This window comes from Microchirus variegatus (assembly GCF_963457635.1).
Source record: "Microchirus variegatus genome assembly, chromosome: 10".
Classification (NCBI taxonomy): Eukaryota; Metazoa; Chordata; class Actinopteri; order Pleuronectiformes; family Soleidae; genus Microchirus; species Microchirus variegatus.
The window spans coordinates 17356311-17373709 of record NC_139811.1 but is presented as its reverse complement, the minus strand read 5'-3'; the positions used below and the strand labels follow the sequence as shown (position 1 = coordinate 17373709).

Here is a 17399-nt window from a genome sequence, read left to right as displayed (position 1 = left end):
GTCACGCTCTCAGGAACATGTTCCAAGATATTCTGGTGTCAAATTTACATGAGAAATATGTACTGGCTGGTGCTACTAGTATTATGACATCAAAATCAGCAGCCTGGAAGGGTTGAGAAACTGTTGCTTTTTTTTCACTTCTCCATCATTCCATCTCAATTTGATTCCCTCTCTCTTTCCCCTCTGTGTCTCTGTGGTTAATCATTGTGCCCACTTGGTGCTAAGTTGCAAAAAGTGGTGAATGGAGTAAGAGAGGGCGACAGAGAGGGAGAGCGAGGTAGAGAGAGAGAGAGAGGGAGTTGCTTACAGCATGTTTTAAAACATGCTGTAAGCAACTCCATGTGCTCTGCCACATGTATGTCAGCCTCTGAGCCTCTGAGCACGGACACACACTTGAGCATCATGCACTCCCCGACTCAGGCCGGACCACTTTCTCCGGTAAGAATCTGCTGCTCTTGTTCAGGTTCAGAGGAGCTTGAATTTCATTCTGGTCTGTTCTTGACATAGTTTCGCTGTTGTTGTTGTTGTTGTTTTGTTGATGCCATTTGTGTAAAGCAGAAGTGCAGCGTTACATGAAGACGTGGTTGGCTCACGTTCGACTTACAAATGAGGCGTAACGCATTATTTGTTGTTGCTGCTGCTAGGAGTTGCGGTAACAACAGTCGTGACTTTAGAGTGTCTGGTGGTGTTCAGAGCAGAGAAGTCAGTGCTGTGGTCTCAGCTGGACCAGTCCTGATGTCAGACTTGACAAGAGTATCTTGGATCCCTGAGGCGCCTGGGACAATCAGGCAGTATGTACTGCAGCTAATGGTAACTGCATCCTGTGGTCATTACACTGAACATGCCTTTTAGATATTATCTGCAGTCTGAGTTCTGTAAACTCAGTGTCGACATGTAGACTGTGACAGAAACCTTCTGGTGGCTCTTGCACTCCAGACGTTATAAACGTGTTGACAGAGACGGAAATAGGTCTTTCTTTTCATCTTTCTCCATCACACAGATAACGACACACTGGACTAGACCTAGAACGAAAGTTCCAATTAACACTGTTTTTTTTGGTGTGTATCTGCGCCATTACCTTGTTTATGAAGCCCTGAAGGTTTGAAACAAACAGTTCAGCCATTGCTGAGAACGCTGTGTTGTATTGTAATCTCGGGCTCAGCGAGATTTCTGAAAAAACCCGGATCGGTTACGTAAACAGCATTTCTGCTGCGCTTCTGAGAGCGGGTGTGCTAATTAAGTCACTTCCAGGTATTGGCCAATCACAAGACAGTTGGGAAAGCTCTCGCTGGCTGGCCAATCACAACACAGTCTGTCTTCTGGGGGTGAGATTTCAGTCTGAAACAGCACGGCTGACGAGAGCTTCAGTGAGGAGAGATTTCTATCGGCTCCTTTCCAGCAATTAGGAGGTTTTTGGCCATAAAAACAAGTTAATGTATGTGCGATAGGATCACTCTATGGGAGCTTTAACAAACAACAACAAAAAATCCCAAACACGTCGACACAGCGCCCCCCCTTCTCCCCGCCATGAGATTGGAACAGAATGGAATTTGAAACGTTTTAGCCAAAAATGTATCCATGGTCAAGGTGTTTTTTGCAGAAACGTTTCAGATTTCGTTCCGTTCTCTGGCTTCAAACGAATCTCCCGCGTGAGTTTGTCGCGGCGTCGGTCGATACGCAGGTGAGTGACCTCTGGCACACACTGACACACACACAGCTCAACCACAAACACTGTGCATCTGAGGTGATGGTGGACAGCAGCCAACTCTGAGTCAACCTCCTGCATTTACTGGAGGCTGTGGGCCGTGATCACGATTAGCAGCGGGGGAGGTTTCCCGTTCTGCTGCGTTGTTCACCTGTAAACCCACACCTGCAGGGAATAGGTCAGCAGGGAAATTAGACTTTCATGGATGTCTTTCTCTCACTTGTTCCAGGCCTTTTTAGGATTTAAAGCTGCAGTGTGTAACTTTTGGTCATCATTCTGCCTCAGGCTCTCCCCCGTTTTTTGGTCTTCATGTTCTGTCCGGCCGAGCTGAGGTAATACGTGGTGTGTTTGCGCTGAGCTTAATGAATTGTGTATCTCTGTGTCATGCAGGCAGTGTGGTGTGCGTAGATAAGCTGCCATATGAGGTGAAAACTCTTCCCCGTCCTGCAGTATTCCCTCGCAGCACTCAGAGCAGGATTAAGGGATGTCACGGCTGTTACTCCTTCTGGCAATGCTAATCGTCTCCTGCAGCATCCAGGTGGGTCCCGCGTGCATGCACACACTGACACAATCCAGAGAGTCGTGGTGTCAAAGCCTAAACAGACTGTCCCCTAAAGACACGAGTCTTACACTGTACAATATATCACACTTTCTATACAAAAGTACATTAGTGTGATGGATTATATGCCCAGTTTTGAGGATGAGTTGTTTTACAGCTCCTGTATTTAGAAACAAGAGTGAAACAAATGAATCCCAGGTCCTCTGTTGTCTTTGCAGCTTGTGTGGAACTCACAGGCTCAACATCTTTCTTGCTCACCTGCTTACGCTCCACCATGACACGACATTGCTCCGCTGTTTCCTCAGGTGTCTCCTTCCGCAACACTGGATAAGCTGAAGGAGAGTTTGAAATTGTACATGGAGGAGTGCGATCGCAACAACAGCCGAGACCCGCCAAGCACCGGTGAGCCAGACATATATACGAGAGCTGATGTTTTATCACACCGTTATCGCCGCTTCTTGATGGTTTTGTTGTATTTTGTATGTCCAGGGGAAACTGGGCATTGCAGCTTTGGAATATGTTATTTGTTACAAATAAAAGCAATTATATTTATCCTCTGGTTTTGGTGTAGTTGCAGTTGTCTAATGCAGGACCAGAGGAAATACTGATGGTTTGATCTATCACTAAACAATGCAGTAGAATTCTTCTGGCAGCCACTCCCAGCCTGTTCCTTTGCTATTTCACACGCACTCTGAGCTCTCAGCTCGGCTGACTTTATGTGCAGTTTTTGACTTCATGTTGAACTCCGCCCCTGCTGCATTATACTTTGTTGGCATGCTCTCCGTTTGGGGTATTTAACGGGAGATCACTGTCAGTAAAACATCCCAAAAGTCAACCTTCCTCACTGCGTACTCCCCCTCCTCCCCACACTGTCAAACCCACATACCTACCCTCACATGACTATTACAGCAGACAGGACAGATACATCATACACCTGAACACCCAGCTGCCCGTATTCCAGCAGCGAGCAACCTTTACATCCTCCATAGAAAGGATCAACGGTGTATTATAAGTAGAAGGTCAAAAATGTCAAGATAAAAGAGGCAATAAGGATTACCAGGAGCCGTCACTTCAGAGACTCGCTGCTGTATTTCATGACTCTGTAGAGAACCACAGGACACACACACAGGAGAAAAGGTATGTCATAACTCCTCCTCCTACATTTCATTGTTTTTTTTTTTCTTGTTTTTTTTATCCCAGGCCTCGTTTGTAACAGGACCTTCGACAATTATGCCTGTTGGCCCGATGGACTCCCCAACATCACTGTCAGTGTGCCATGTCCGTGGTATCTGCCATGGTACCATGAAGGTAACACACATGAGGGTTAGTACATATAGAATGTATAGGAGCTGATACAGGGTGACTTTAAATATCCTGCAGAGAAAGACAGCTGGCCGTGATTCACTGGACTGTGTAGTGAATCCAGTCTGTCTCTCTCTCTCTCTGTATGTGTGTGTGTGTGTACTTGTTATCTCTTTCTGACCTTTTCTGGTGTAAAGACTGGCCTGTAAAGACCAGTAGTTCTCATGGGGCCCAAAACCTTCTCCTGATGATACAGAAACTAGACATTTCTGAGCAGCTGGTTAGTTTAGGGCTATAATTTGAATTGTGGTTAGGTTAAGGATGGGGTTAGGCATGAACTGGTTATGGTTAATGGGATAATGGTTAGTCTGTCAAAATGAATGGAAGGAAGTGCTTGTCCTTAAAAGGATAGCTGTGTGAACTTCTTTGTGTGCTAGGGAGGAATAACATTTTAATCCCTAATTTGTGCGTATTGTTCCAGTTCCAGCATGGCTCGACTCTACTCAGTTTGGTATGATTTTCCATCACTATAGCACCTCCTCAACACGGGTGGAGTCATCATAGCATGATAGCTGCATGAAACTGCCGTGACGTTGTTTTATACGCGACACACACAAACTAGTGGCTAGTAAAGCAGTTATTTTTTTGGTGTAACTGAATCATTAGAATCAGTTAAGTAAAATATTAGTTCAGTACTTCATGCATGACCGGAGCACAGAATCCGTCTGACACGGTCGAACTAAAATACGGCTGAACGGATCGCTGGCTTTCAGCAGTGCTGTTGCTAAATACACCAGACTCCTCTGTTAAATAGTGAGATTTCAGAAATTAACAGACGTTTTCAGGATTTTTAAGTCTTTTTAACTGAGCTACAGTTCAACCTTGTTCGGTATGATTCTTGTGTTGGATTTTGCGCTCATGACTCTTCTGGTGACGACCCTCTCTGAACAATCAGTGGCCTGGCAGTCAGTCGACGTCAAGTTTTAGTGTCGATTCAGCTTGATTGGAACCTTGAAAGAGCAGGTACTAAAAAGGTACCAGGTACTATCCCTAATGGAAAAGGAAAAAAAAAATACATTAGTAGATTCGAGCTGTGCTGAGCCGAGTCATGCTGGAACTGCGTTGTGGAAAATCTTTGGGGTTTTTCCTTTCGTGTACACTGATCTTGTCAGGACTGATACTTTTCAACGGGACTAAAGCTCAGTCAAATAAACACATCATTCAGGTGTGAAACTAGACTGTACAGTTCAATGCAGCATTTAATCTAAGTTGTTGAAACGTGCATGTGTTTGTGTGTGTAGTTCAGCATGGTAAAGTCTATCAGGAATGCGACGCTAATGGCCAGTGGATGACAGCAAAGAACACCAGCGAGTGTGACTCTAATAATCCAAGTCAGGTAAGAAAAAAAAAATCATTGTTACATTACATGGGAGGGAGTTATATAATGGGAGTAGAATCTTCTATCCATCCATCCATTATCTACCGTTTTATCCTTCACTGCAGGGTCGCGGGGGGTACTGCGCCTATCTCAGCTGACATAGGGCGATAGGCGGGGTACACCCTGGAGAGTTTGGGGAGTACAATCTTATTTCCAATATTTCTAATCTGAATGTTCCAGTAATAGCATTGTAATAAGTATATAGGTTACAATGAGTGTCATGCCTTCATATGAACTGAATCAAAATTAATAATTAAAAAGTTGAAATAAAATGGTGTGACCATAATATTGGTAAGTGTTCAGGATTCATTTAAAGTCACATCGTAATAAAGGACAGAAAAGTCTAAATCCATATGTTCACACATGTCTTCATTTGCAGCAGTACTATGGACATATCCGGATCATGTACACAGTGGGCTATTCCTTATCATTGGTGGCTTTGGTGTTGGCACTTGGCATCCTCGTGTTCTTCAGGTATGGATGATCTGCAGTTTAAAATCAAGATTTTGCATTTCCAAATAAAACAAAGACAAATTACCACGGAGAGACCATTGTTGCCTCGCACTCATTAGGAAGCTGCACTGCATGAGGAACAACATCCACATGAATCTGTTTGCCTCCTTCATCCTGCGAGCGCTGTCCATCCTCATCAAAGATGCTCTGCTGGTGGCCAACATCACATCGCAGGATCTCAGCAGGGAGCAGGCATCGATGCCTCCAGTGGATCTGCTGGTCAACAACGAGGTCAGTGTGAGGGATCTGTAACTAAACCACACACTATAGACGGTACACACTACTAAGAAAAAGTATGAGACTGTACCTTTTGCTGTCACTTCAATTGTACCCTATCAGGGTACAAGCATTGTACCTTTCTCAGTGTGTACAGGTACATTTTTGTCACTAGGGGTGCAGAAATGTTTCTTTAGAGGTACAAACAAGCAGGTACAAATGTTAAAGGTACAGAGCTTGTACCCTGATAGGGTAAAACTGGAGCAACAAAGCATTTGTACCTTTTTAGGTACAGTCTCGTACTTTGATTTCTTAGTGTGTAGTGTTTTCACGGTGAGGGAGTGCACTCAAATTATTATATATTTTGAAGGGCTGTCAAAAGATAACCATTTTTAATCAAACTAATCAAAGGAATACAAATTACCATTCGTAAATATGCCAGAAAAAATCAAATTTTCTCTTTATATTGTTGTAGGAACGGAGAGATAAATAAAGTATGTGAAAATATAAATGTAAAGAACAATAAAATACTGTAAATAACTAAAAAAAAAAACCTATACAAACTTAGTAAAACATAAACATTACATTGTAAAGAACCCACATTATAAGACAATAATAAATAGAAAAAATAAAATACTGTAAATAACTTTAAAAAACACTTATACATTGCACTGTAAATAACTCACATTATAAACAAAATATAAAGTATAGAAGTTAAATAGTTTTCTTGGAGGTACTAAACCCACAGCAGGGAATTCCTCATCAGCACCTTTGAAGCACTGCTTCTACTAGTTAGCGTTAGCGTCAGCTAGCATTCTGACTCTAATGTTAGCTGCTGTTCAAGTCTGTGTCCCCGTTAGTTAGACAATGACTGTTAATGTTATGATTATATAATTATCTGCGCCAGTAGTGCCACTTACAACTGTGTCTCTTTCTTTATTTTTTCTTCATTCTCTTTTTTCCTTCCTTAAAAAAAATTAACGGGTTAATTCCACAAATTAATCATATGCGTTAATTTTGACAGCCCTAATATTTTGACATACCAAATTCATAATTCAGCCTTAACTTGATGGATTGAATGGAGAAAACAACCTGGACAAAATAAATGACTTCACCGCCGTTCACCACAGTGGAGGCATTCAGTCCTTTGGCACAATACAGAACAGAGCAATACGAACAAGCACTACAGGCTGCACAATCCTGCAAGTTCATGCTGCTGTAATTATGGATTTGTGTAACAGCAATACATCTCTCTAGATGAATAGATTATGTAAAAAATAGCTCTGTTTTTAGAGAATAATAATGGTGATTTTGTGAAAAGGGTTGTTGTTGCCACAGAGATAATTGCAAGAATCAATCACTCGTTAAAGAGGGGAGGGTCCACAATGAATGTTGATGTTTGAGTGTTTGTGTACCAGTGAAGGCGGAGTGAGTGTGTGTGTGTGTGTAGGGTCACAGCTGGCAGAGGCTAAGGTTAAAGTTGTTGCCCTTGTACAATCTCCCAGTGGCAGAAAGGAGCCTCCATCTGCCACAGCGTCCGTCTCATCACCACTCTCATCCTCCACAAGTAAACAACGCTGAATGTTGCACAGCTCGATCCATAAACATTTTTTTCACTGCTGTGTTGCAGACAACAGTGAGCTGTCGCATTGCTGTGGTGATGATGCAGTACAGCATCATGGCCAACACCTACTGGCTGCTGGTGGAAGGAATCTACCTCCACAACCTCCTAGTGATCACTGTGTTTACAGAGAGGAACTACTTCAAAATCTACCTGTGCATTGGCTGGGGTGAGTGTGGAGAAGTCGAGTTCATTATGTTATTTTAGGGCTGCACAAGTAATTCGAATACCACTCAATATCCAAATGCTTAACCCTCAATCTTATTATCGCCCTCAATATTGAGATTTTCCGAGCAAGGGCTACCCAGAATGCATTGCGTGTTTTGACATAACAAAGATGGCGCCAAAAGCAGCGAAACGAGTACGCTACAAATGAATTATTTTCTTTGTTAATAGAGATATAAAAATGATGAAAACCATTGTATTATCTTAGTTTAGGCCCATATTATGGATTACTGACGTCATTGTTGTGTAACATTTATTTTTATTTTACGATCTTTTTCTGTTTGTCTCTATGTGGCCCTGTCATGAACTGGCAACCTGTCCAGGGTTGACCCCGCCTTTCGCATTATGTCCACAGGGAAAATGTTGTTCTCAATATGAGAAACTGTGTTTTATTTGTGATTTTTATATCACGCAGCTCCAGTGCTATATGATCCCTTTGGATCAAAAGGACATTAAGTCAGATTAGATAAATTGACATGCCTTTGTCTCATTTTTTTGCAGGTACCCCTTTAATATTCCTTGTGCCCTGGGTGATTGCTAAATATCTGTATGAAAACCATGAGTAAGTTTCCACCGTCTCCCTCTCTATTTTTCTCTCATTCCTTTAGTTCCTTAAGTTTTTCCACTGCAAAAAAAAAATGCTACATTTTAGCTCATCCGTGCTGATCGCTCAGCCATAACAATCCAAAAACGGCAGATGGTCTTTCTCCTTAACATGTTGATGCTCAGCAGCTCATGGACAAATACTGCGAGAACACTCGTTTTATCATCTGCAAGACACCAAATATGGAAACGTGTGTGAACACATGTGTAATATTTCATCATGGCGTCAGGGCCCAAATGTTCTGTTCTGTAGTCTCCAGCAGTTTTTTAAAATATACACTCAGCAACACAATGGTTCCAGAGGTCAGACTTTCAAAGACAGAGACACACTGAATGTTATGCCTCCTAAAGATTCTTATGAGATCATTACGAATGGATCTAATAAACTTACATAAAGACATAAAGTGTGTTGTTCTGTGTAAGAGGCACAACAGTATAAAACATATTTAAAATAACATTTGTTTGAATCTTTGTCTCAGGCCAAAAAAATCTAAACTATACACAGGCGTTTTTCCAACTCTCTCCTCTCTGGTGACAAAGACGCTGATTTACCGGCTTACTGCAACAGCTCAAGTGAAATTACCGTAATAAACACATGTTGGCTTTGACGAGCAACTTCTCAGCTTTCAGAAACGGTTAGATTTTTTTCAGATTGCACAAACTGTCGCGTAATTACGGAAACGTAAATGTGCGCTTGCAACTGGGATTTTCTCTGTGTTAAAGGGTATATTTAGTTGTGTCATGTGCAATAAGCAGCTGAGTGAAGCATGGAGCTGCATCAGGCAGAATGAAGTTACTGAAGAAGTTTCTCTCACTGTGCGACATACGATAACACTTTTGGAAACCACAACTAAAGAAAATGCCACATTCTTTGGGGTTAGGGGTCAAGTGGAAAAGCCAAAAACCATACAACATATGCCAGGATAAATGTGCGCGGTCCATTTTTGAGTTTTAAAAACAGAGCAACGCGTTGAATGACGACAGCCGTGTTCAGAAGCATGTGAGGTGTTTTTTTTTTTATGTGGAATATGTCTGACAGTTTACCACTGATGTGGTTTTCTTTTTTTTAGGTGCTGGGGCCAAAACATAGACATGAATTACTGGTGGATCATCCGCTCGCCAATTCTGCTGGCAGTCGTGGTAATTGTGCCTTCCTATGTGTCTCATTTTGATGATCTCTTGTCTTTTCTGACCAATACGCAGTGATCAATTCTTACTTGCGTGTCGTATTTGTGCACTGAAACTTGTGGAGGATGAGGTTTGACTCGTTGCCTTCACCCTAAAATCACATGTGCACCCAGTGCTCTTGCATTTTCCACATTTCCCTCCCGGCTTTTCCTTTTCCATTCATACGCTGCACTGCAATATTAAACACACCTCATTTATTCAGAAAGGCTGTTTGTGCTTTAGGCAAAACATCCAGTGACATGCCTCAAAAAGAGTCAAAAGTTTTAAATCAACAGAAAAATCTTTTTTTTTAGCTGTCTGTACAGTGTCCGAGCCTTTAATCGGAGGTGTGCTCTGCAAAGGTCAGTCCTGAGACATTGTACAACTCCAATTTGTCATGGCTCTTATGTCAGGTCAATTACACAGACATGCCGGCATTTTCCATGCATTAATCATCCTGCTAAGTGGCTTGTATCTCACAGGAATTCCTGTGTTTCAGTTGTCACAGGGATGGGAGGTCTGGTTCCCATTTCACTGTTTTCCTCTGTGGTGTGTGTTTGTGTGTACGTTTGTGTGTGTGTGTGGCTTTCCCCTATTTAAAGAATTACTGCCACTTTCACAAATCCCTTCAGTATTTTTTGCACATTTCGGTGTCAGAAGAGTATGTGGAGAAGTTAAATCAGAGATGTTGTAATGCTGAATTGGACAGAGATGAAAGCCACAACTCTGTTTTTTTTTTATTATTACAAGTTGCGTATTCAATATTTAGTAAACAGGCCAAGTTACGGAATGGTACACACTGTGCTAATGTGTTGACATTTCAAATTTATTGGTTTGTGAGTCTTTGTTATTGCAAGAAATCTTACTCAAACCGCAAAGAAAAGAAAAAAAGCAAGTGAATTCATACGAATCCAAAAATCCTACGCAATAATTACAAATACAAATTAGTTCCAGCTTTATTTTCCTCTGTCAGCCAAACTCAACCACCTGTAAATTACCCATAACACCTGCGTTGTGAATAAAAAAGGTCACATCATGAGTGATTTACATCAGGGGAACACCACTGCTTCTTTAAATGCCATCTGCAGTGAAAAGGTTCCCTTAATACAACGTGTCTGCTGTGTACACTGATGTTACAGATCACAAAACACAGGGTTTTTAAAATAAAATAAAATAAAAATAACAGCTTGTGGTATTATTGCTGGCTGATAGCTTTGGTTTCATCTGGTATTGTGATATTCTTCCCTGAGATTTCTTCCATGTCCCTGCCAAAACGTTTTTCACTGGGAATACTTTTAGTTCCATGCCTGCAGTGTGTGTGTGTGTGTGTGTGTATGTTGAAGTGATTTTTATCAGTTGAACAGCTGAACTGACCCCTAAAATCCAATATATAAGATAATTAATACATGTAAAAGATGTATACCAACAACGTGTAGTGCTTCATACGAATTCAAAACATTACAGGGGTGTGGTTGCCAGAGTGTAATTTAATTGAAAGTGTGTCTGCTTTAGAGCAGCAGCAGATAATCATCACATGATGAATGGAGACAACAGCACAGCAAAAATGGACTGTAAATAAATGACATAGATAAATATCTAGAGACAAAGTTGCTGTCAGCTATTTCCTCTTTGCTTTGATTCTCTATATTTGAAAGCATCTCCATTGGAGATTCTAATTTTTCCTCTGCTCTGGTCAGGACATTTTTGAGAGAGGTACTGAGGCTTTTGAGGTTCAATATATCTGGTGCAAAGGTTCACTCTGCTTACAACCTGTGTGTTCAGTGGGTGAAGAAATGTATTTTGTGATTATACTGGCTGCAACATTGCATCAGTGAAGCCAGTGACATGTTTCCTTAATCTCTAATGACACATTCCTTACCTTTAACACTGGTGTCTTTCACAGATCAACTTCCTCATCTTCATCCACATCATTAAAATCCTTGTGTCAAAACTGCGAGCCCATCAAATGAGATACACAGATTATAAAATCAGGTGAGTCCAAATAATTTAAACACCCTTTCACTTCTGTTACTGTGGTCTTTTATTTCCCCATGTTTATTAAGTGCCTTTGGTTTTTTTTTCCAGATTGGCAAAGTCAACACTAACCTTGATCCCCCTGCTGGGTATCCATCAGGTGGTCTTCATCTTTGTGACAGATGAATCCACGAAAACTACCATCAATCTTCGCCTCACAAAGCTCTTCATTGACCTCTTCTTCTCCTCCTTTCAGGTTGGACTTGAACTTAAAGAACTTGAACCAAAGTACCAACTATAACTTCCACATAAAAATGCCCAAAGCTTCGGGTGAAATGTCTTGGGTCATTGTAGGGTCTTCAGTGTCTACATTAAGATCTGATTGCTATCCGATCATGGTCATTCCCCTCTTATGTCGCCACTCTCTCTTCTTCTTGCAAAGAAGCAGGGTTAGGGCAGACATCCATGGTGTCACGTAGTGGAAAACCAACACTTTCATGTTAGCTGTGCTCGGAGCCACCAACATATTTCCAGTCACATAGTTGTTGTGTGGACTAAAAAAGCAGATGCATTTTAATGCCATGTGTAAAGGGGGCCTTAGAGGGAGAGATGTGAGAAATTGAACTCAGAATGACCTCTCAATCTTATTCAGAACTCAGGAATAACTCTGCAACAGCTCATCTAAGCGTTGCTCCAGAAGAAACTGTTGTGGATCAGACGTCTAAGCATCTGCGCTTCCCCTCAAACCCTCAGACAGGACGAGAAGTGCTGTATTTACTTTAGAATTATTTTTAATTACGTTCACATAATGTGCTGTCTATAGCTGCTAACCGGCTGACATAATGACAGTGACCTTTTTGCTATGGGGACACAGATGACATGTGTCAAGAATACAGCCAGCCAGCAGGGGGAATGGCCTCGAGGAAGGCAGTGAGAAAGTGAGGGAGAGGATGATGATGAAGGAATTCTCAAAGTCAGAGACAAGAGCGTTTGTGAAACTTTCGACTGAGGGAACCCTGGACTGACATACAAACTTGATCTTATATTCCTTTATAGTAGCAGTGAAATCGCCCACATTCGTATGTCCTTGTGTTCTTTGAGCACTGAGTATATCCACGTGTACATACCAAGACATCTCCATGCCTAATCTCAAGATATTGTCCAACATCTTCTTTGTTGTTTCTTTTACCAAACCAAGAGCATTTTGCTACAGGGAGCATGCATAGTTGGTGGTAAGAGTCCACCTAGACCAACATTGAAATGGGCAGATGACAAAATTGACATCACGCAGACCCGAGCAGACCTCTGTGGACACATGAATGCAGAAAGTATGACCCAGACGGTAATCTATAAAAAGGGTGTGGTGATGGTTTTTGCAGAGTGTAGGACAAAGGTGCTTCTGATGTTTTGATAAAAATCTGTGGTTTAATCTATTGTGTTGTGTGTCTTCACAGGGTCTTTTGGTGGCCATCTTGTACTGCTTTGTCAACAAAGAAGTGAGTTTCATTCTTTTCCAAAACAAAACATTACATATTTTCCTCCTGTATCACAGCGTCTACTTTTGCCTCTGTCGTTTCCTCAGGTGCAGTCAGAGATTCTGAAGAAGTGGAAGCGCTGGAAGCTCGGGAGGAACATTGAGGAGGAATACCGTCACACCTACAGCAATACGCCCAACACGAAGACAGCCAGCCTGTTGAACCATGTCTCTCGATTGCCTCACCTACCGGACATCGCCAAAACCTCTTCTCCAGCCTGCAGCCCAGAGGAGAGGCACATGCTTGTGGCTGGCTGCCATAATGGCACGGTCAACAGTAAGGGGGAAGAGCAGTGCGACTCTCCAGAGCAAAAAGGAACAATCAGCAACTGCACCCTAGTGGAGGACATCAGCCTTATGGACAAAGTGCAGTGTTGCAAGGCTCAGAGGGAGAACGCAGAGAGCCACCTGTGACAGACGCAGGATAACGAGAACTTGGGGAAGAAACTTGGAGGGCTCTGAGCTCTCATCTGGCTCCGACACACTGCACTGGGCGGCTGTGAGGAGCTGGACTGACGGAGTCATCTGTCAGAGCGGTTTTCGCTAAGATATCAGTGTCACTGGGAGACCGAACAGCGCTCAGCCTGCCTCTCCACAGCCTGAGAACGGGGAGAAAATGTGGCAGACATCCAACACTGAGGGACCTAATGAGCTGTGAGCTTCGTGAATGGATTTCCCGACCGTACATGTTTGTCAGACAGTGTGAGAAACTGCTGAATGATGAGCGATGCGACAACAGAATCTCAAGGCAGAGATAAGCCATGTAAAATAATACAACAAAAAAACCTAAAACCTCAAATAGCAACAAAGGAAAAATCAGGACACAGGGTCCTTGCTTGAGCCTCTGCTTTAACTTGTGCTGTGTATCAAATGTGTATTTTGTGGTACTGGTGATTCAAGACAAACTGGACATTGAACATCATACATACACAAAAAAGACCAAACAAGTGATACTATAGAAGATTGCAGAAAACAGAAGACTTTTTTTCTTTGCTATCTGTAAAATGTATTTGTCCAAACTGACTTTGGTGAAAATGTGCAGAAAATGAAGAAACCTTCTCATACAGTACCTCATACAGAAAGGTGACCACAGTGTTGTTTAAGTGGCCCGATCCAGGGTTCATGGGAAACTGGCAGCTGCTCTGATTCCTGGCTTACATATAGACTTAAAAATAGGTCAAGAGATTGTATGGGGTGAATTATAAATAAGCTAAATGATCCTCACTTGGCTCACTGAAGTATTATACGAAAAAATTACGTCTTTCTATAGCGGTTTAGATCTATTATGGCAGAATGCTCGAGTGGGCAGCAGTGGCATTTCACTGCTATTCAGTTTCCTCTCACTTTGCCATCAAGATGTTATCTGACTCACATGCCTTGTTGTGCTTTAAGTACGTCGACACAGAAGCTTGAGATGGAGGGTGATAGAGCAGACAGTGCACTCAAATCAAGGTTAAAAATACACAGCATCAAGGCATGGCCTGTAAAGGCACAAATGCAACTCAATGCTGTGACTCAAGATAAATAAATAAGTCACCCCTAGCACAGGGGTGTGTTTGCGACGCTAATCATTGGCTGTCATGCATGCACTTTGTGCAGATTCAAAATGATTAAATTATTGTGCCATCACGACGGTGTGTTGAACACGCGAATGCCAAACAAAATCAAACAGACTAACAACTGCATGTACCCAGTTTCTTGTCAGACAGAATTTAGTATTCAGCCTAATTCTGTTTTCGCAGCGACTGTGGAGACTGAACAAAAACACCCTAAAGGTAGAACAAATCGTCTCTGATAATCCTGGAAGTGACAGGAAGCTAATTTAGCAGTGGTACATTTGCTTTTGAATACATTGCATTCATTTTTTTTGTTGTTTTTTTAGGAAGAAAAAGAAGGGAATTCAACTTGTTTTTGTATCTATGACTATTTGCACAAAATGTTAATTTATAATTGCTAAATACTGTGTGTGTGTGTGTGTGTGTGTACAGTGTATATATTTAAACACGTGATTTATGTGATCGCTGTCAATATATTTTGTGTGCGTGTGGATTTTCAGTCAGGTGTGAATGTGAATGTGTGCAGTGCTCACGTATCCAGACTGAATCACAGGCCGAGGAGCAGTTGGTTGATGGAAAAAAGCGCAACACAATTTGACACAGAACACAGAGATCACAGGTCAGGTCAGTTCAACGCTGGTGTATACGGGACAACACCGCACCACCACAGGACAATTTTGTAGAAGTCATGTCTGTATCAGGCATAAGGAAAACATATCAATATATGCATTTTATGGACTAGTGCAGTACCAGTAGGAAGTACACAAACACCACTGGCATGGCTGTCAGTCAAAACAGCAAGCTACGCTAATGCTAATCGAAAATGAAAACATGTGCGTTTTGCCTGAGGTTGCACAGTGTTTGTATTTTGTTAGCCCTATGCTAATGCTAATCGTAGCCTTCGCTAGCTTACCTTTGGAAACCGGTTCGGCAATTTAGCCGCAAAGTAGTAGCATGCAAATGCAAAATTAATATGCGCTCACGTATTGGTGAATGGAGACCGACTTTGTCGTTTCAGTATAACACCATGTTCTGCGGTGAACCGTGTGAAAATGTCTCACCCACCTTGAGGACAGCCTCTTCACTCCCACCTCCCTGCTCCAGACAGCACAGCTGCTGCTGATGAGCAGCTGCCTGTCTGGTGTAGCGTGCAAGTACAAGTGCAGCGTGAACCTTGAGATATGCCCGTCACAGGCAGACAGACAGACGCACAACAACTTGCTTTATAGATAGATGAAGCTGCTCTCTGTGTTTTTTGAATGGAAGCATACAGCAGCGCCCTGTTTGTTATTCGCCAAACAGCTATTGTGTATTTTACATTTGAGCCAGGTGCCGGTGTGGAGAAATTGAAAACTGAGGCTGTTTTTTCCATCAACACCAGCTGATGACCGCACTACAGCAAGTAGTTGTCCAACACTCAGCGCTGAGCTGAACAGAGGCACTGCTGTTGCTGCGGAGGAGGTGAATGTGCAGTGATTCGCAGAGGAATGAATGGACGCTAAAACATTAACAAAGGAATGTTGTGCACCTTGAATAAAATAGTATTCAGTAGTGTATGTAGTAAATTGCAGATTTTTATTTCAAACTAATAGATGTATTTGAAGCTGTGACCATAATCATGTATGTTTTTGAAACCAGCAGCTTGGGTCACTCCCCTCTCTGGACCAAAGTGGTTCTGTCTGAATGTATTCTTTTAAAAAAAAGGCCCAAAACCAGATTGCATTTTTCCATAAAGGTGGTTATGTACAGTATATTTGGTGTAAAGAGCCGGTCAGTAAAGTCTGACTGTGTTCAGATGTATACAGTTTATCATACAGTATATATTGTGTCTGCTTATGAAACTTTGTCCAAATAGTGAGAATAAATAACAATGTACGTGGACGACAACTTTCTGTGTTTTTGTATCAGTGAACATTCATACTGTTAAAATAAAAAAAGAGAAAGAACTCATCTACGTTCTTGGCGTCTCGCTGATGTACACTGTGTCTATATGCTCCAACAGAGCTGCCTGTTAGACGATGAAATAGCTCTTTGGCAATCCTCTTACCCTCATACTTCTGATATCAGATTGTGTTCCTCAACAGTCGATCCAACATTCACATCCACCTCACATCATTCGTTGGCCAGTGGAGGTGAGGAAGGAGCCAGAGGTTGATTTTTTTCCCCCCTGTTCTCTGCACAGCCGAGGGAAACACTATAAATGTATTTATCACGTCTCGATCCTCTCTGACAGTTTGCTTTTAACCCCCACGTTCGTGTGAGCAACACAAAGTGTTCTCCTCCACTGCGGACACAGATGGCTGTGGATGCATTCCATTAATGAGCATTAGATCTGCTTCTATATAGTCATAGCACGCACGCTACGAATCAAAATGGAGGCGCTGCTTTGTCGTTTGTTTATTTTAGTCTGTCAAATGTGGATTTTTAGACACACAACACACACAGAGATCAAGTCTGTAAAATGATCCTGACGCAGTTCAATTATAAATCCAAGCAAAACATCACACGAAAGCAAATTTTGTTAAAATCAGTCCAATAAAATTATAAAAAACAAAGAGTTCGATGAAAATATGAGAGTTGTATAATGACATTCTGAGTCATCCGGTCAAATTAAACAACTACCTGAACGATGTATTGTCATTATTGTTCACCGAAAACTGATGTAATACTTTAGTTTTTATATTTTATAAGAAATTAATGAAAAGAGAAACGTGATAGTGGATCCAAACAAACTCAGGTACAGCTCGTACCTCCTGACATCTTTAAAAAGACACAATGGTTGTATTTCCTTATGGAACAATTTAATTGTCCTTTGGGTCCGGAACAAAAGGAAGTGGCGAGCGGTGTCTTTTCTGTCGTCCGTATAATGCTAAATGAGCAAATGTATTGGTGGGAAAGGTCAATAGATGTGGCGTTCGTATGTTCCCCCTGAGGCCTGTGTGCTGGGTCTGTGTCCTGATGTGAACAATGAGCTTGTGTGTGTGTG

General features: G+C 41.9%; 1 protein-coding gene across 1 annotated transcript; it reads left to right on the top strand.

Moving 5' to 3' along the window:
* Positions 1-2189: 2189 nt before the first annotated feature.
* On the top strand, positions 2190-13271 carry gcgra (glucagon receptor a; the record flags this gene model as incomplete). The annotated part of the gene is made up of 13 exons (XM_083896739.1): positions 2190-2243; positions 2570-2666; positions 3465-3572; positions 4868-4962; positions 5384-5478; positions 5577-5748; positions 7364-7523; positions 8081-8141; positions 9253-9322; positions 11253-11341; positions 11435-11579; positions 12778-12819; positions 12906-13271. 13 exons carry the CDS (start codon positions 2190-2192, stop codon positions 13269-13271), a joined length of 1554 nt encoding a protein of 517 aa, XP_083752865.1.
* Between the last annotated feature and the right edge of the window lie 4128 nt (positions 13272-17399).